This window comes from Octopus sinensis, linkage group LG7 (assembly GCF_006345805.1).
Source record: "Octopus sinensis linkage group LG7, ASM634580v1, whole genome shotgun sequence".
Lineage (NCBI taxonomy): Eukaryota > Metazoa > Mollusca > Cephalopoda > Octopoda > Octopodidae > Octopus > Octopus sinensis.
Window position 1 is genome coordinate 28,370,117 of NC_043003.1, and position 22,500 is coordinate 28,392,616.

General features: G+C 36.3%; 1 protein-coding gene across 3 annotated transcripts in view; it reads right to left on the bottom strand.

Moving 5' to 3' along the window:
* LOC115213895 (cadherin EGF LAG seven-pass G-type receptor 1) overlaps nt 1-22,500 on the bottom strand; it is a 233,783-nt gene that overhangs the window by 181,402 nt on the left and 29,881 nt on the right. For all 3 annotated transcript variants that reach the window (XM_029782866.2, XM_036504669.1, XM_029782865.2), the window contains exons 4-5: nt 20,669-20,822; nt 3,587-3,768 (exon numbers count right to left, since the gene is read on the bottom strand). In XM_029782866.2, the coding sequence (XP_029638726.1) occupies nt 3,587-3,768; nt 20,669-20,822 (336 nt within the window). The remainder of the gene's footprint in view (nt 1-3,586; nt 3,769-20,668; nt 20,823-22,500) is intronic.

Here is a 22,500-nt window from a genome sequence, read left to right on the forward strand (position 1 = left end):
AGTGGGGCTGTGTCTTGAAGGGTTTAAATGAGCAAATCGACTCCAGCACTTATTGTTTTTATAAAGTCTGGTGCTTCTTCTGTCTGTCACTTATTGCCGAACCGCTAGGTTATGAGGGCTGAAACAACCCAACACCGGTTGTCAAACAGTGGTGGTGGAGTGAGCGACAATCATAAACACAGGCTCTTTCTTTCTCTTTCTCTTTTCTCTCTCTCTCGCACACATACATATATGTGTATATATATCTATATATGTATATACATTTCTCCTCTCTCTCTCTCTCTCTCTCTCTCTCTCTCTATATATATATATATATATATATAAGGGTAAAGACCCCCTTCGGTCATGAATGACCATGGGATTGCACCTAGAAAGTTACCCTCCTAGACACAAGTCCGGGCAAGGTTGTTTATGGAAGACCAGCAGTCACCCATGCATACCAGCCTCCCCTATCCACGCCACCAGTGTTATCCAAAGACAAAGGCCGATACAGCTTGGCACCTGTGACGTCGCAACTCATTTCTACAGTTGAGTGAACTGGAGCAACGTGAAATAAAGTGCCTTGCTCAAGAACACAACACGCAGCCCGGTCCGGGATTCGAGCTCACAACCTCACGATCGTAAGCTCGACGCTCTAACCACTGAGTCATGCGCCAGAAACTCTGAAAGAAGCCTGTACGACGGGCTTCTTTCAGAGTTTCCGTTAACCAAACCCACTCACAAGGTTTTGCTCGGCTCAAGGCTGTTGTAAAAAACACTTGCCCAGGGGGCCACTGAGTGGGACTGAACTTCGGTTGGGAAGCAAACTTTTTTACCACACATCCACGCCTGCGCCTAATTTGTTTCATATTTTTAAGTACTACAGAAAAAAAAAAATATTGGGGAAGAGGGAAGAGATGCTAAAATAATTTATATTATTTTTGCTCTTGATAAAATCATTAACATCACAGTTTCTGTTTCCGGTCTAAATATATACGGCAGGTCACCTCACTTCTGAATCAACCATTAGTAAAGGCGGCGAGCTGGCAGAATCGTTAGCACGCCGGGCGAAATGTTTAGCAGTATTTTGTCTGCCGCTACGTTCTGAGTTCAAATTCCGCCGAGGTCGACTTTGCCTTTCATCCTTTCGGGGTCGATTAAATAAGTACCAGTTACGCACTGAGGTCGATATAATCGACTTAATCCGTTTGTCTGTCCTTGTTTGTCCTCTCTATGTTTAGCCCATTGTGGGTAGTAAAGAAATAGGTATTTTTTCTGTCTTTATGTTCTGAGTACAAATTCCGCCGAGGTCGACTTTACCTTTCATCCATTCGGGGTCGATAAATTAAGTACCAGTCACGCACTGGGGTCGATTTAATCGACTTGCCCCTCCCCCCAAATTCCGGGCCTTGTGCCTAGATTCGAAAAGAATCAACCATTACTGAGTAACCAAATAAATAAGTTACCAAAATTTCAAAAGAACCTGTAGAAATGTAAACACAATACACTGGGTTCGACTCCACAGCAAGGTATCTCGGGCAAATGTGAATTTTCTATAACCTCAGGTTCACCCAAAATTTGTGAGTGAAATTTGGATAGATGGAAACTCTATAGAAGCTCGTTGCGAGTACTGCACCTGTAATTCAGGAAGTCACAGGGGACTCTGCCTGAAAATTACGGTAAGCGTACGTGTCAACCACTTCAACCACTTAAACGGCAAGAAAATTAGCTAATCGAACAACAAAATCCTTCTTTTGTGGAACGACGGAGATTCATTATGTGCGTGTGTGTATGTGTGTAACATTGCATATGATCATCGTATTATGCACACACACATACAAGTGTGTGTATATGTGTACATACATACATATATATATATAAACACACACGCACACACACACATATATACATATACATTTGCACACACACACACACATATATATGCATTTGCACACACACAAACAAATATATATATAATATATATATATATGCTGCTGACTGCTGCTGAGAACCCCTTCGGTCATAACTGACCATGGGATTGCACCTAAAAAGTTACTCTCCCAGGCACAAGTCCGGGCAAGGTTGTTTACGGAAGGCCAGCAGTCACCCATGCATACCGGCTTCCCCTCTCCACGCCACCAGTGTTATCCAAGGCAAAGGCAACAGCGGATACAGCTTGGCACCTGTGACGTCGCAACACATTTCTACAGCTGAGTGAACTGGAGCAACATGAAATAAAGTGTCTTGCTCAAGAACACAACATGCAGCCCGGTCCGGGATTCGAACTCACAACCTCACGATCTAACCACTGAGCCATACGCCTTCACACACACACACGCACACACATATATATATACGTATGTATATATTATATATATATATATATATATATTATATATAATTATATATATATAATATATATATGCATGTGTGTGTGTGTGTTGTGTTGTGTGGTGTGTGTGTGTGTATAGGAATGTATATGTTTAACATATACGTGTGTGTGTGTGTGTATTTATGTTTATTTGTAGTCATGTATTGTTTTTTTAGTCTCTCACCCCACCTTTCTCACTTTCTCTCTCTCTCTCTCTCTCCTCTGTCCTCTGACGATTGTTTTGATATAAAGTAAATCTCTCCTGATATATGTCTCACACCACATTTATTACTGGGTTCACTGATAGCGGTTTATTGCAGCCAGCTAAACTAATAATCGAGTCGTTTTAGGAACGTCGTAGTTGCACAGTGAGAGAGGTCATAGATAGATAGATAAGAGATAGATAGATAGATAGATAGATAGATAGATAGATAGATAGATAGATAAGATAGATAGATAAGATAGATAGATAGATAGATAGATAGATAGATAGATAGATAGATAGATAGATAGATAAGATAGAGAGATAGATAAGACAGATAGATAGATAGATAGATAGATAGATAGATAGATAGATAGATAGATAGATAGATAGATAGATAGATAGATAGATAGATAGATATATTGGTAAGATAAGATAGACAGACAGAAAGATAGATAGATATATAGATAGATAGATAGATAAGATAGATAGATAGATAGATAGATAGATAGATAGATAGATAGATAGATAGATAAGATAGATAGATAAGATAGATAGATAGATAGATAGATAGATAGATAGATAGATAGATAAGATAGAGAGATAGATAAGACAGATAGATAGATAGATAGATAGATAGATAGATAGATAGATAGATAGATAGATAGATAGATAGATAGATAGAGAGAAAGATAGACAGACAGATAGATAGATAGACAGAGTGAGAGAGAGGGAGAGAGAGAAAGATTGAGAGATGAAGGGAAAGAGAGGAGGAAAAGAGAGAGTGAAGGAGGAAGAGAGAGAAGGAGGGAGAGAGAAAGAGGAATAGAGAAAGAAGGAGGGGCATCATGGCCTTCGCTTAGCTCTTTGCCTCCTTGCTCTATCTTTATGTGAGTCTTAATCTCTCTCTCTCTCTCTCTCTCTCTCTCTCTATATATATATTATATATAATATATATATATATGCAACAAGAACAACAACAACAACAACAACAAGATATACAACATTTTAAACAATGCAAGAAGCTGACTCACCTTTAAACCAGAATGACTGCAAATCTTAAAGTAATGTTTTATTGACTTCACTTCCACGGCGGGTCTGTTGTCTTTGTCTCCTTTCAACGTCCATTTACATACAACACCAGGGGGCGGAAGTTCTGGGTAGCCAGGGCTTTCAATAAGAGCCTTCAATTCTGTGATTGTGTTCTCACAGACCCCTGTGGAGACAAAGAATAACAATGAGTTTAGTAACATTGATTGTGCTAACGATGTTTATATAATCTGTTTGTTTGTATATATGTGTGTATGTATGTATGTATGTATGTATGTATGTATGTATGTATGTATGTATGTATGTGTGTATGTGTGTATGTATGTATGTGTGTATGTATGTATGTATGTATGTATGTATGTATGTATGTATGTATGTATGTATGTATGTATGTATGTATGTATGTATGTATGTATTATGTATGTATGTTTTCTCTTCCTCTTTTTAATTTAGAGTAAATTTTGACCAGCCACCTACTTGGCAGCAAGGTTGTGAAGGAAACTATGATGATTTAACCGCCAATCTTTAAATCTTTAGAAGGACTTGCTGACTTTTATAGTCCCAGATACTGTGATCATTTATACTTTATGAATTTAGTTAGTTAGTTAGTTAGTTAGTTAGTTAATTTGGCTCAAAAGCAAATGGAGTTAAGTACAGGGTGGTGTTCATGTAAAGAGTTCAGGCCACTTGAGGTCAAGGGAGGCTTTGAACAAAGCGGTCGTCGGCATCTTCACCATCTCGTCTGGCAGCTTGTCCCACGGATCCGCAACCCGGACGGAGAAAGCTCCTCTCCTTCGATTGAGATGAAATCGTCGCAGGTAGAGCTTTTCGGAATGACCCCGCAGCAGACGCTCTGGAGCAGGAGTGAAGAACAGCTCTTTCGAGAGGTTTAGGATTTGCATTCGCTCCCCAAGATCCTAAGTTCAGCTATACTCTGCTCTAGACATGTATGTATGTATGTTTGTATGTATGTATGTATGTATGTATGTATGTATGTATGTATGTATGTAAAGTTAATCCAAACAAGAAAACACAACGCGAGGGCGTAGAACAAGTATAGTGTTATTGGACGTTCAGGAAAGGAAAGAAAGAAGGATTTAACATTTCGAGCAGAGCTCTTCGTCAGAAACATAGAAAAAGGAAAGGTCCAAGGAAGGGAAGACAGAGGAAAATAATCGCCAACGATACACACGCGGTCACATATTGAATGTATGTATGTGTATGTGTGTATACCTGTATATGTTTATGTGTGTATGAATGTATGCACATAATTCGTTTCTAATGATTATATATCTGTGTGTATATGTATGGATATATGCATATATATAGACAGACACACACGCACGCACATATATACATACATACATTTATACACGCTAGTATAATTATATCATTAAGTATATAACAAGGCACATCGTAATCATTTAGTCCGACATACTCTATGTTACTAAAAGCAAAATATGTACGCATACGTATGTATGCATATATGTATGTATGTATGTATGTATGTATGTATGTATGTATGTATGTATGTATGTATGTGAAGGCGCGTGGCTCAGTGGTTAGAGCGTCGAGCTTACGATCACGAGGTTGTGAGATCGAATCCCGGATCTGGCTGCGTGTTGTGTTCTTCAGCAAGACACTTTATTTCATGTTGCTCAAGTTCACTCAGCTGTAGAAATGAGTTGCGACGTCACAGGTACCAAGCTGTATCGCTCTTTGCCTTTCCTTTGGATAACACCGGTAGCGTGAAGAGCGGAGACCGGTATGCATGGGCGACTGCTGGTCTTCCATAAACAACCTTGCCCGGACTTGTGCCTGGGAGGATAACTTTCTAGGTAACTTTCTGAGACCGAAGGGGGTCTCAGCATGTATTTATGTACATACGTATGTAGGTAGGTATGCATGCATGTGTGTATGCGTGCGTATATGTGTATGAGTGTGTGTGTGTGTGTGTGTGTGTGTGTATGTATGTGTGTGCGTACGTGCGTGTATATTTGTGTATACGTGTGTGTGTGTGTGTAATTTCACAGATCAACAATACTCATTTACTTGCCATTATCAATCGGTTTCTTATGATCTTTCCGACAAAGTGGACGACGCCTGACTGACAGCATTACCGAACCTGTAGTGTTTTAGCCCGAAGTGGCAACGTACTTCGGTAAGACCTCAAAGCAAAGTATTTCTGATTGTCCACAGACTCTTTTTCATAAAAAAGCTGTATCTCCATCTTCCAGCCTAGTGCTATATCAAAGCCTATCACATGAATATCAGAGATAATTTCGTAGACTCTTAGTCACCAGAAACAAACTGTTATACTAATCGAGCATTCTATCAAATACAGTCAAGTACCACTCTTAATAACAAAGTTTATGACGATAGCAAGTGCCAAAACTATGAACAGTGACAAGCTATATAACAACAGCTAAGATTTCAAATACAAATGATATAAGAGATTTTCGTGCAAAGAAACTAGGACAGAAAAAGGGAACAGTAAATCTTCCAGAGTAGAGGCGCAATGGCCCAGTAGTTAGGGCAGCGGACTCGCGGTCGGAGGATCACGGTTTCAATTCCCAGACCGGGCGTTGTGTGTGTTTATTGAGCGAAAACACTTAGAAACTCCACGAGCTCCGGCAGGGGGTGGTGGCGACCCATGTTGTACTCTTTCGCCACAACTTTCTCTCACTCACTCTTCCTGTTCCTTGAGTAACGCTGCGATGGACTGGCGTCCCCTCCAGCTGGGGGGGGGACACATACGCCACAGAAACCGGGAAACCGGGTCCATGAGCCTGGCTAGGCTTGAAAAGGGCGACGTTTATCGTCTTTTATATCTTCCAGAGGCAGAGCTTCCGAGATAAATTCAGCAAAGCAAGACAAGCCTGCTTTCGGGTTCCAGGTGTGGGATGTCCCCTTCAAATTCAAAGCAGCTGTGAGATTATTTTGTGGGAAGTGGTCAGCTAAAAGTTACAGGTCACTCCTTACTTCTCCGGGTTCCGGTTGATCTCTTATATAGGTCTTGCCTACGGGACTCGAACCACGTATCTGACATGGAAGGCAATCGCATTACCGATTACACGAAAGTGCCTATTGCCTTGATTCTGACTATTTATTTTCCTGTGAGTATTGTTAAGTATATGCAATGAGTTTAATCAATATGGCGGTATTAATAAGTGAGAAGCCATAAGTCATCTGTAACAACCGTGTTTATCTCTAATCTCTTCGTACCGTATAATGTCCTAGATACACACCACAAACGGAATTGTCACGGCTGGAATATCTTTGATCGTAGTTCTGCTCGAACATAGCTAACATAGAACTAAGATTAACTAATAACAATAACAGAAAAAAGAAGCAACCAACGTATTTTTAAACCCTTACTTCTCTAACATTGTAAACGCAGTTAAATTAGAACTCTGTCTAAAACATACGTGATTTATCTTTCATATAGTTTTAACTCTTTCGTCCTCTTACTTCCACTGTCTCACTCTCACTCACTCTTCATTCCCTCCTTCTAACAACCTTCTTTTTCTACTTACTCTCCCTCTTTCTCTCCATTTAATCTTACCACATGGTTAACATCTCTATACAGTCAACCTCTGTTCGTGCTTGCAGATTATCTCTTTGAATCAACGAGGAAGCTTTCATGCGGCAGCTTGATCTTCAAGATATAACAAAGAAATCTATATAAAACCACATCATCTCTTAAAAAATGGAAGGACAATATACGATAATACAGGCCTCGAAGCACACTACCTAAAAATGCAAAAACAAAAGAAGCCCAATTGTTGACCACGCCTTCAACATCGGCCATATCTGTTAAATAACTGTGGACTTTCATTTCTATTCTTCTAATCTTGCTTCACAAGTTACAGTCATTGGACAGTTGCCATGCTTGGGAACTGATTTCAAAGGAATTTAGTTGATTATAACAGTGCCAGTACATTATGTCATACTTACTGATACATTTTTAATCGGTCTCGTAAGATGCGTAAATGGACAATTGGGGCTTGGGATGAAGTGGGGTGACTCAATCGAATATAAATACCACTGAGCATTCCCCATTCACTCGCTTTCATCGCAGGCTGATATCAACATCTCAATAATATATATGTGTGTGTATGTGTGTGTGCACGCGCTGCGTATGCGTAATGCCTGTAACAAGTAAGAGATAATCAAGGAGGTACCCAATAGTAACCAAAAATGTTCTCTGTGGGACGAGACCATTCTAGTTCAGGCTTCTGCCGGTAGTCACTTGATGCAACCCTCAAGCATCAGTCTGCCGATCAGCATCGTTGAGTGAGATCGTACTGCCATGTGGTGCGTCTTTGTTTTGTAGTGCTTCTTCCCTGTTCGACGATTTTTGCGATGGCTAAAACGAAGGAACAGCGTGCTTCTGTGAAATTGGTCTCTGCTGGGTCAAACGGCGACCGAAACAGTTGTCATGCTTCAAACAGCTTACAAGGACGCTGCCATGAGCAATGCACAAGTTTCCGAATGGTTTTCATGCTTTAGAAACGGTCACTTGTCGCTTGAAGACCAAGAACGAATGAAAACACCATGAAAATTCATGAACTGAATTTGGAGGACTATCGCTGAACAATTGAAGAACTTGTTGATATGAATGGTGTGTGCTGGAGCTCCTGCCAACGAATTTTGAGCGAGGAATTGCGAATGAAAAGAGTTGTAGCAAAATTTGTTCCTCGCTTGCTCACGGAACATCAAAAGCAGTTATAACTGGATGCATGTCGTGAACTGAAAGAACAAATAGAAATTGATCTTGCTCGCTGCGACTATTTTTGTTCCCCGAATGAAAAAACTCCTTAAAGTAAGTTTTGAAGATGTAAGAACGACTAAGGCGTTAAAAGGCATGAATTCCTGTTCTAGAACAGCTTCGAACAGTAGAAAACGAGTCTGGACCGATGCATTGTTTCAAATAGATAATATTTTGAAGGCGATAAAAATGCAAATATGTCAAACTAAGTGAATAAAATAATATTGCAAAATTTCAGTTTCTTCTGGCTACCCCTATATATGTGTGCGTATGTGTTGTGTGTGTGTGTGTGTGTGTGTGTGTGTGTGTGTGCGTGCGTGTGCGTGTGTAGACACAATAGTGGCTGTATGGTAAGAAGTTTGCTTCCCAATCACATGATTTCTGTCTACCAACTCCACTCACAAGGCTTTGGTCGGCCCGTGACTATAGTAGAAGACACTTGCCTAACGTGCCACATAGTGGGACTGAACCCAGAACGATGTGGTTGGGAAGTAAGCTTCTTACCGTACATCCACGCCTAGGCCTATATAAATAATGCGGGTAATTCTTAACAATTCAATCAAGTAGGATGAAGAGAGACAAAAGAATGAATGACAGTCGATGAAGAGAAAACACCAGATAAATGAGCATAATATACGTTTATACGTTCACTAACAGGTATATATATATATATATATATATGTATATATATATATATATATATATTATATATATATATTATATATATATATATATATATTATATATATACTATATATTATATATATATATATATTATATATATATAATATATATATATATATACATACATCAATAACTAACATACGCTCATTAACCGAAATACACACTCACATACATATTTACACACATTATTATTATTACATCACAAGTGATTATGACGTAACAACAGAATTTAAAATGTTTTTCCACTTCACTTTTGGTGACTCGATATTTACGCTACAAAAGCGGTGAGCTTTCAGAATCGTTAGCACACGGCATTTCGTCCATCTTTTCGTTCTGAGTTCAAATGCCTGCAAGACCGAGTTTGCTTTTCATCCTTTCGGGGTTGATAAAATAAGTACCAGTTGAGTACTCGGGTCGATGTAATCGACTTACCACCTCCCCGGAAATTGCTGCCCTTGTGGCAAAATTTGAAACCAATATTTACGCTGCAAAGAAAATCTATTTTCAATCAAACATGTACACCAACGCATCAACATACCTATTCGTACACAAACGCACACTCATATTCGGACACACACACACACACACACACACACACACAACCATGACCACACACATACACACACACAACCACACACACAAAACAATCACTCAAATTCGGACTTAATACGACATCATTTCTTCGCTCCACCATGGCACAGCATCTGACTAAACTACATAAAATACATAAATACATACATACGCATACATACACATACGCATACCGACAACTACATACATCGACATTAAACGGAGCATCATTTCTTCGTTTCTTGTCCCTACATACATTAGCTCCCCAGCATATGTTAACATAAAGCTGGAGATCAGTGAAAAAGAGAAACTATATGCTGAACTATTAAAATATCTGCAGTTACTCTATCCAGATTACAAGTTCTGGTTTATGCCTGTAATTTATTGGGGCCCTGGGATATGTAACACAATGCCTAAATACCAATTTTGAGAAATTAGGCTTCTCAAAAATAGAAAGGAGAAACCTAATTCGAATACTACAGATCCAATCCCTCACTGGAACTGTAAAAACGTCTAAAACGTTCCGGTATTTTATTTTTTAGGTATATATGATCATAAAACAAAACATACAAAACAAAACATACAAATCTGCATGTACACATCCATCCATCCTCCCATACATACATACATACATACATACATACATACATACATACATACATACCCTGTTGATATTGTTGAAGAAGCCTTGGATCTAGGTTAAAAACAGGCTGTTCTTCTATTGGCAAGAAATCTTGAAATACAACTGAATAATCACACCTTAAAACACACACACACACACACAACACACACACACACACACGCATACATACACACATACTTACAAACATACACTCACACACACATGCACACATATGCACATACATGTATGTATTTGGAAATTGCTAATAAAAATTACAAAGTTTTACATGTTAAATAGACATGTAAGGAAATTTCTATCAGAAATTATTCAGACGTAAATTAAATAATACTAATTTTACGTTTCGATGAACCGTTTACATGTCTATCTAACACGTAAAATTTTGTAATTCCTATTAGCAAACGAAACACGTGTAACGGTGAATAAATAAAGCCCAGAAATGTCCAGTTTCCTGTTTTGTTATACAATAACTCTGCAAATATTTCCATCATCCTCAATTTTAACATGTATTCTGAACTAGCATATAGTAGCAATTGGGTCAACATTTTGGATTGTAATTATGGATTAAATGCACTTGAATCGGAAACAGCTGGGATCTACCCTACCTACCTACATTATATTTATTTATATATGGCCTGGTGTATAATTATTGCGGCTTTTTTTCATCAAATTTTATTCAACAAAAAGAATAACAATATTTAACAAAAACATCTTTAAATGACGGTCTGACCGTCTGCCAAGCAAATGGGAAGCAGTAATTAAGTAGATGGTGAATATGGTCCGGTATAATCATTTAAAGATGTTTTTGCTACATGTTATTGTTTTTGTTGAATAAAATTTGTTGAAAAAAGCCGCAATAATTATGCACCAACCCAATATGTATATGTATATATATATATATATATATAAAGGCGGCGAGCTGGCAGAAACGTTAGCACGCCGGGTGAAATGCTAAGCGGTATTTCGTCTGTCGTTACGTTCTGAGTTCAAATTCCGCCGAGGTCGACTTTGCCTTTCATCCTTTCGGGGTCGATAAATAAAGTACCAGTTTCGCACTGGGGTCGATGTAATCGACTTAATCCCTTTGTCTGTCCTTGTTTGTCCCTCTATGTTTAGCCCCTTGTGGGTAGTAAAGAAAAAAATATATATATATATTATATAATAGTATATATATGATCATTAGATATCATAAAAACTTTTTTAACACTATTATGTAAGGTATTATGTTTGCCATTCAGCAATATGTACGCAAGCTTATTGAGATACGTTAAGATAGTCAACATCTATCATCATCAGCTCAGAATGTGTATATTACTTATGTATGTATGTATGTACCGTCATAATGACGAATTATCAGAAACAAAAATGAATTACGAGATTAAAATCAAAATAACTATCAACTTATCCTCACAATATTGTACAGGTTTTATTACTTTAAGATGTAGAATGCAGTTTAGTCAATGATTCACTTGTTATTCTACGTTATGCTATTTTCTATTTTAAACGCTCTAATTTCATTAATTTTGAATCGCCTTGAAAACGTTGTAATAACATGTATTTCCGAATATATTAATTTGAATAATATTTTCTGTATCTAACTATATGTCGATACAGCTGAAACGATCGTCAGTTTTGTATGGTGAATTCAACAATTAAAGTTGTGATTTTCTTAATCCGTATTTTTGTCGTCTAATACTTTTTATAATATTTTTGATAAGGTTCATTTTTTCAAGAACCGAAACATGTAAAATTCATAAGAAAATTAAAATTTATCTAATATAGTGGCGTTTTCAAACTTCTTTTTTACACACACACACACACACACACCACACACACACACACACACACACACACACACACCATATATATATATATATATATATATATATATATAATATATATATATATGTATATATTATATATATATATATATATATATATATATATATATATATGTATATATATGTATATACATTATGTATGTATGCCGTCAATAATGACGAATTTATTATCGGAAGTATTTCATTTATTTCTTACTGTATTTATCACTGACGAGGAGAATTCTTATGATTTAACTCTGAATCGGGGCCGATACGATAATAACGGAACTTTTTAGAAATTTCTGTCGGCATATATACACACGCATATATATATATATATATTATATATATATATATATGTGTGTGTGTGTGTGTGTGTGTGTGTATAAATTTCATACATATGTATATCTACTACATATGTGAAAATCTGTGGGTGTGTTTGTTTGTGGTGTTGTTATCAAACTCCTCCTACATCGTTTTATCGATTTTAATGAAACTTGACACAAGAGTAGAACTCATGTCTGAAAAACTAGTGACATGCTTAGATTGTTGAAAAATACAATAATAGGGCCCCTGGAAGGGATTCTTATATGTACTACATATAACTAATATAGTATTTTTAAATATCCAAGGGAAATAACCCTTTCGCTCCTGAAAGGGATCCTTATATTTAGCCAAGGGAAATAACCCATTCTTGTTCGTAAATTATTTCGTATAAATCAATTTGAGTATGCTTATTTCTTAGTTATTTTTGCAATTTCTCCAGTACAACGCTTAAACAAGTAAATAGTGTTTTCCTAAACAATAAATTCACTTATTTCGGTTAGTGATTTATTCACAAATATACCACACTTGCGTCACTGAGGGTAATATTCTCTGCGAACGTACTAAAATTTTTTTCATAGTTATTATCTCATATTTCATATCTGGTTAGCCTGTAACAAGCTTCACGATTTTAGTATACATACCTTATTAGTAATTCTTCCTAAGTCCTACATACCCTAAGAACGTATTAAAGCCTTTTGGGGGGGATACTTTATTTGAATTCTTACTATCGGGTAATTAATTTCATGCTATTACATAACTGACTTCACAATTTGGGTATTCATAACTTATTGGGAATTCCTAAAAACAAGATCCTGTGTAAGACAGTTCGGTATTCTCAATAAATGCACAGAAACCGTTTTAAGAGGTACACACTTCGTTTAAGAGGTACATACTATGCTACTGGATTAGCGGAACAATTATGAGAACGGAAGCAAGGGAAAAGCCCCGCTTTCCCGGAAATTATCGGGTACATCAGCTAGTATATATGAAATTTCATATGTATATATAAGTGTGTGTGTATATATATATTTATAATTTATATATATTTGTATATATATATATATATATATATATATATATATATATACACACAACACTTATATAAAATATACATATACACACATATATATTATATATATATATATATATATATATATATATGGTATTTTTTATGAGCTTAAAGCTTATAACGATTGCCATGCAAATGACTATGGAAAATAGTCGAATGATAGGGCAAATAAACCCTTTACAGAAGAAAGTAGGTTTTCCATTCGCCTACTTCCATTTACACGGTGATCGCTATAAGCTTTGAGCTCATAAAAAATACCTTATATATATACATATACATATACATACATACATACATACACATATATATATATATATATATCTATTTATATAGATAGATAGATAGATACAAATATATACACACACATATATACACATATAAAATTTATATATATATATATATATATAAGTAAAATATTATTATTATTATTTATAGAAATGTAATACTCGACACCGCTTAACAAAACTATAAATGTGTATATAAATTTCATATATCTTGCTCTGAGGTGTTTAGACTTTAGAATAGACTTAGCTTCCGTTTCCTGTTGTACTGCGCATCGAGGCATCCTTAGGCGTTTTCAGTGTCATATTTGATTTTCTATCACTAAATTTCGGTTACACCTAATTCAAAACTGTTCTGGAGAAACGGACGCTGTTACTGGTGTCATACAACTCTTTTCACAGCCCAACGTATACGATTTCGAAAGCCTGAGGGAGAGAGAGAGAGAGAAAGAGAGAAGAGAGAGAGAGAGAGAGAGAGAGAGAGAGGAGAGAGAGACAGAGAGTGAGAGAGATGTGAGTTGGGGGACAGTGTTAAAGAGATAATGAGGGAGAGAGAGAGACAGACAGACAGGGAGAGATATGAGTTGGGAACAGTGTTAAAGAGATAATGTGGGAGAGAAAGAGAGAGAAGCAACAAAGAGAAAGAAAGTGAGGCAGATAGAACTATAAAGGAAAAGACAAAGACCGGGAGAAACTGAGAGTAAGAAAGACTGTGAGAGAGAGAGAGAGCGAGAGGGACAAAGAGTGCAATACAGGGGAGGAGAGAGCCAGTGAAGGAGCGAAAGGTACGGAGAGAGTGAGTAAGCGTACAAGAAAGAGAGACAGACGGAGAAAACGAGCAAGATGGAGCGCGCGAGAGAGGGAGAGAGGGAGATAATGTAAACGTCCGCCTCAGTATTTGTCTCCTACTTTATTTATCGACCCTGTAAAGATGAAATGCAAAGATGATCTCAGCTGGATTTGACCTCAGAAAGCAAATAACCGGAACACATAGCAGGAGAATGAGTGCACAATGCCGCAAAGATGGATGAAAATTTGTCTATTAAGGCTACCATTTGTTTCATTAGGAAATTTCTAAACAATTCTTCAAGCCGAACACATAGAGAAATTTGTGTTCGCCTCCATTTTGGATTAAAAACACAAGAATTCACTTTATACATACATACATACATACATACATACATACATACATACACGCATGCATACATACATACATATATACATACATACATTCATATATATATATATATATAATATATATATATATATATATATATATATATATGTGTGTGTGTGTGTGTATGTGTGTGTATGTATGTATGTATGTATGTATGTATGTATGTATGTTATATATAGTTAAAATTTATAGAAAAACAACAGACGAAGACAGGTGTATGAACAACAAGCAAATGTATTTGTTTGCCGCTTGGGAAAAATGAAAGAGTGTTTTACGTTTCGAGCCTACGCTCTTCAACAGAAAGGAATGAGAAAATAAACAGATATGTATGTACTTATAAGTGTGAGCATACATGTATTTATATGTGTGTGTATATATATATATATAAATAGATGAATGTATTTTTACCTTGTTAACAATTAACACGGAAAAATAAATAAATAGTTACCAGGGCAGCAAAAATCTCACAAGTAAAGGTGTTGTAACTCCTTGTTTATAATAGCTACTTATGACGTTATATCATATAACGTTTTTTAAACAATATTAATAGCGTTCTGTCTATCTGTCTATCCTATACAATCCATAATTTTTTGCTAAAATGTCGTATTGACGAGTTTCGTTTTTTTCACTTTCCCGAAGGAAGATTGCATTGTTATAACCATTTATTCTTTTGAATAGTATCAGTGGAATTTTCGAAACATGTGTCGAAGTAAAATATTTGTTTACACCTGCGTTAACTCCATTTTTTATTCATATATATATATATATATATATATATATATATATATATATATATATATATATATATATATATATACTTAGAAATAGAGAGGGACAGAGAGAGAGAGAGAGAGAGAAGCATATATGTATTTATTCTGTTTCTTTACGTTCTGAGTCCATGGGTGGGAAGATTTAAACCTCCATCTGGTTTAACACCGTCATCTGGTTCTTGGGGTTTCTTTAACGGAATCCACTTCTGTTGCAAATATTAGAGCCCTGTTTCCAGTTTAAGGATAACTTCCTCCCTTCCTCCTAACTCTCTCAGTGGCGTTCAAAAGTAAACAGGCCATAGATACATCCTCTCCTTCACAAAAGGTAAAAAAAAAGCATCACTGTCTAATATTATTCATTATGGCAGAACCGATAAAGCGCTGGCTGTTTATGTTACGAGTTCAAATCTCACTGAAGTTGACTTTGCATTTTATTCTTCTGAGATCAGTAAAATTATATACCAATCAAGTATTGAGGTTGATGTAAATCATTGTCCCTTCTCCCTGGTCCTTTTGTCTGCGTAATAAATTAGAATTTTGACAAGCACGGGAGACAACTCTTTTCTTATTTCGTTATTGTTATGAATTTATCAGCGAAACATAGATTTCACAAGATTTGTATAATGAAGTACATTAGCTTGAGATTAGTTTGTATCGCATGATGAAGGGGAATCTAATATTTTGGGATAGAATCTTCTTCTTCGTTGAGAGAGAGAGAAAGGATGGGGAGAAAGCAAGGGATAGATAAAAAGAGAGAGCAAAAGAGACAGTGAGAGTGATAAAGACAGAGAGAGAGAGAGAGAAGTGAGAGGTAAAAGAGAGACAAAGAGAGGGAGAACAATGGGGGTCCAGTGAAAGAGTATGTGATAGCGAGAGAGAAAGACAGAAAGAAAAAGAGTTGGAGAGTGTGACTGAGTTTGAAATGGAAATAAGGAGAGAAAGAGAGAGACAGAGAAGTCAGAAAGGATGAGAGGGGAAAGGGAGATTGAAAATAATACCATTCTTTCTTTTCCTTTCTTTCTTTCTTCTTTCTTCCGTCTCACATTTCAGTCTCCTCCTCCTCCTCCGCCTCTCTCTCTCTCTCTCTCTCTCTCTCTCTCTGGACAGTTCCGAAATGTCAGCTACTTCAGTTTTCTCACAACATACCAATATATCCAAACAACTCAACATCATTGTACATTTTTACCCCCACCACCATCACCATTACTACCACCACCACAACCACCTCCACCACTACCACCACTACCCCCATCTCACCCCCACCCCCGCCACCAGCACCAGTACCAGTACCAGCACCACCACCACCATCATCGCCATTACAAGTTACCTTTGGCTCTGTTCAGTAATTCTACAACTTTGTTTCTCTCATACATCAGTAGATTATCTATCATATACTTTAATCTTGCCACTCTATCTGTCTGTCTGTTTCTCTCTCTCTCTCTCTCCCTCTCTCTCTCTCTCTCTCTATCTCTATCTATCTATCTATCTATCTGCCTGTCTGTCTCCTCATTTAAATCTTATCACAAATTTAACACCTCTGTGCAACCACCTCCATCCGTGTTTACAAATTATCACTTCATCACCTTGGTAACAAGACCGCCTTATCTGTCGCTTGCAACATAATCTTGCTAACATCCCTTTCACCCTTATACTGACACATACATACACACATACAAACACTTATGAAAATGTATATATGTATTTATATATATGTGTGTGTGTGTGTGTCTGTCTGTCTGTCTGTATGTATGCATGTATGTATGTATGCCTGTATATGTGAACGTACGAAATAGCTGTGTATGTATGGGCATCTCTGTATGTGTTTGTATATACATGTATGTATGTATGTATGTGTGCGTGTGTGTGTGTATGTAGGAATGAATATATGTATGTGCAAGTATGCAAGTAATGTGGGTGGGTATCTTTATGTACGTATATGTATGTGTGCATTTTGTATGCATGTACGTATATGTATGTGTGCATTTTGCATGTATGTATGTGTGTGTATGAAGTATTTCTATATGTATGCATGTGTGTGTCTGTATAAATAGCTATTGCCAACGGTACCCCAATTATCTCATCATTAACAGAGAATTTAATTATCATGACCCCACGCCTCCCACACACATATATTTCACATCTCTATTTTGTAACTTCTATGTGTAAATCTATATACATGCGGCCATAGTAACGAAGCTAAGGTACCCACATTGAAACTACTTCGCAAAGATAGTCCTAGAACTCTACTGTACATGCGAACTAAGTTTTAGCGTTCTAACTCACTTCCGCTGTTTACAGCAGTGCTTCGAAGGAAGGTGTGTAGCGTGTGATTGTCGCATTGACCATGGCAGAGAAAGTTGGTATGGCGATATCTGCTCAGAGGCCTGCGCAAAGTCGAAGAAAATGTATGAAGAGGAGTGCATGAGTCACACACAAGTGTACGAGTGGTACACTTGTCAAAATTGTCGATATTGACGAACGTTCTCGGAGACCCAGGACCAGTAGGACTGAGAAAAACATTCGCAGATGTGCATGCAGATGTGAGAAGAAATCGTCGAATCACCATTTGTGAGTTATCAGAGGATGTGCAGATTAGTAACGGCTCCGTTCAGTCCATTATCATTGAAGTTTTGGGTATGAGACGTATGTCTGCTAAATTTGTGCTAAATCTGCTTTCAGCTGATCAAAAAGACAGTCGGATTTCAGCTGCACAAGTTCTCCTTCATTGTGTGGAGAACGATGAAAAACTTTTGAAAACTTTGCGTAGGCCCCTGAGCTGGTATCATCAAGCTTTTGACAAAATCTGATGCAGATTCTCTGCTCAAATTTTTCTGTCAATGGTTAATGAGACAGTCACACGCTACACACGTTCCTTCCAAGCACTGCTGTAATCAGCGGAGGTGAGCTAGAACGTTAAAACTTAGTGCGCATGCACAGCGGAGTTCAAGGTCAATCTCCACCAAGCGGCTCTACTCTGCGTGTTTTAGCTTCGTTTCTATGGTAACAGGCCGGATACGTATTGATCAGACTGAATATACAGGCGTTGAACAAAATAATGGAAACACCTTGCACCATAGCATCATAATTTTGAAATATCTATAAAACTGTCAAAAGCTTGTTTATTTTTGCTTTTTGATTTATTATTAATGTTGCTTAATATGTTTTGCTAAAATTGCTGTTTCTTTTCAGATATCATAAGAAAAAGATAATTAAAATTCATTAAAATGACAGATCTATCGAACTTTCAAAGAGGTCAAAATTACTGCTGAGCTTAATGACCACCTCGAGAACCCAGTTTCCACAAAAACTATTCGCCGAGAGCTGCACAAAGCCGGATTTCACTGGAGGGCTGCAATGAGAAAACCACTACTTTCAAAAACAAACGTTGCAAAGCGTTTAGAGTGGAGTAAAAACCTATAGAATTGGTTCCTAGAGCAGTGGAAGAATGTTATTTTCTCGGACGAGTCATCCTTTACCTTATTTCCGACCTCCGGCCGAGTATACGTGTGGAGACAGCCAAAAGAAGCATTTGACCCAGACTGCCTTCTTCCAATTGTTAAGTATGGAGGAGGATCTGTGATGATCTGGGGTGGGGTCTATATCTTGGGAATCCGCCGGCCCAATGTTTTCCCTTCATGGCAGAATTAATAGTCAAGACTAAGCGTTTTATCTGATCGAATTCATCCAATGGTTGCAGAACTGTCACCGGAGGGAAAAGCAATCTTTCAAGAGGATAATGCACCAATTCACACAGCTAAAGTTGTTGCTGAATGGCACGAGGAACATTCTAATGAAGTTGAACACCTTATCTGGCCACCAGACTCCCCAGATCTCAATATTATTGATCATTTATGGTGCATTTTAGAAAAAAAAGTAAGGAGTCGATATCCTCCACCATCATCACTACATGAACTGGAGACTGTTTTAGCTGAAGAATTGACAAAAGTCCTTTAGAAACAACTCAAACATTGTACGAGTGTATATCTCGAAGAATTCAAGGTGTAATTACTGCCAAAGGCGGTCCTACCTAATTTTAAAATAAATTTGTTTGAAATTTTAAGGTATTACCATTATTTTGTCCAACACATGTATGTAGATGCGTGTATGTCTATACAAAGACACATACATATACATATATTCACACATAACACATGTACATGCATGTTTGTATTTATGTGGTACTATATATATATATGTGTGTGTGGTGTGTTGTATGTATGTTGTATGTATAGTTAATATATATGTGTGTGTATATATATATATATATTATATATATATATATATATATATATATATATATATATATATATATATATAAATATATATATATTTCTGTCCAAGAGCATAGGCTCGAAACGTAAAATACTTTCTCACTTACTGAGCGTTAAACAATGTTATTTACATACCCATCTTCGTCTTTTTTTTTGTAAATTCTCACTATATACCTATACATGCACAAATATATATATATATATACATTTATACACATACACATTTACACACAAACACACTCACACACACATATATATATTTATAAATACAGGCATACGCATACAGATAATTACATATAAACCGGCAGACATATAGATAGATAATTAAGTAGATAGCTAGATAGATAGATAGATAAATAAATAGAAAGAATGATATACAAGCTCTTAATCAAAACATTATATATGTGTGTATATGTATGCATGTATGCATGCACTTGTCTATAGGTGTCCGGCATGTATGTGTATTTGAGTGAGTATACGTCTGTGCAAAGAGATAAATCTTTGAAAATCCTCCTAGCAATGCTGACGAAGAATAAGCAAATTATGTAAAGGTGATATGACTGACTGAAAGCAAAAAGAGTATTTTAGGAAAAGATCGCCTTTTCAAATACAAGAAGAAAAGAAAAGAGAAATATGCTGGTATCGGAAGTCCGCATGTGTATATACAAGATTCCTCTGTGTACTCACCTACATATTCTATTTCAAATCCTTTGTAGACTTTGCTGTTATCAGAAAAGAAATTGAGGGCTACCTCATTGGTTTTGGAGATGACCGTTTCTGGCTGAGATCTACCGCACTTCTTCGTCAACAACGTCCTGTGATTCTCCGGTCCATCTAAAAGCTAATGAAACAAATATTTATCAATGAATTTTGTTTTAATAAATAGTTTTTTCTTGTAGTTGTTTTACATGTATGTATGTATGTATGTATGTATGTATGTATGTATGTATGTATGTATGTATGTATGTATGTATGTATGAATGCATGTATGTATGGTTGTTTGTTTGTATGTATGTATTTATGTATGTATCAATCTGTTGTACGAATGTATAGTTATATATACATATATATATATACATTTAATTTAAAATAGTGTACATTTAAATACAAGAGAAAACTGTCTTCATAGGCAGTTTTTACATGCTAGAAGAAGTAGTCAAAACGACCAAACCACATTTCAAGAAGAGCATCTTCAAATGGAATGAAAAATAAAAACTTTTACCTTGTTATTATATATATATACACACATACATATATATATACCTACACACGCACATCTATACATATATACATATGGAATATATATATATTATATATAATATATATATTATATATATATATATATATATCGTACATAATTATACATATACATACATGCATATATATATGTGTGTGTGTATGTGTTTATGCATGTATGTATGTATCTGATACAGTGAAAACTTCACCGTAAATTGAATTTGCGATTCGAATCTAATTGAATTTTCTGGCGTCATTAACGCACCAAAGATTCTAACCCTATTAACGTTCCTGAGATTCCGGTCTTTAAATAAAGACCTGGCTGATTTAAGAACAGGATAGTCTTTATCATGGTGCCGTAAATATCCTCAATGAAGCATCATTCTGAAAGCTTTTAAGTCAGTCAAACTTTGTATAATTAGCATTCTGTATAACATTACGTATTACGCATTAGAATTCTGTCACTCAAAGCCAGCGATGGAACCAGTACGAGACTACAAGATCTATTAGAAATAGCTAGTAAATTCCCCCTTGAATTGATACTGAGAAATAGGCACCGAAGAACACATCGACCTACAGGCGGTATTTTTGAATAAAATAGGGAATGTCACAGCTAAACCGACATTGATTATAAGCCTGATGGATTATAAGGACGACAACAGCAATAATAAAAGCAATAATAACAATTGGTGCTATGTATTATACTTCGTCTTTTGTTTTTTTTTGTGAATTCTGCCTATATATATACTCTTTTACTCTTTCATTTGTTTCAGTCATATGACTGTGGCCATGCTGGAGTACCGCCTTAGTCGAGCAAATCGACCCCGGACTTATTCTTTGTAAGCCTGGTACTTATTCTATCGGTCTCTTTTGCCGGACTGCTAAGTTACGAAGACGTAAACACACCAGCATCGGTTGTCAAGCGATGTCGGGGGAACACACACACACACACACATATATATATATATATATAATATATATATATATATATATATAATATATATATATATATACGACAGGCTTCTTTCAGTTTCCGTCTACGAAATCTACTGTGGTCGGCCCGAGGCTATAGTTGAAGACACTTGCTTGAGGTGCCACGCAGTGGGACTGAACCCGGAGCCATGTGGTTGGTAAGCAAGCTACTTACCACACAGCCACTCTGCGCCTATATATATATATATAATATTATATATATATATATATATATATATATATATATATAATATATATATAATTATATATAATATATATATATACTATATATATATATATATATATATTTA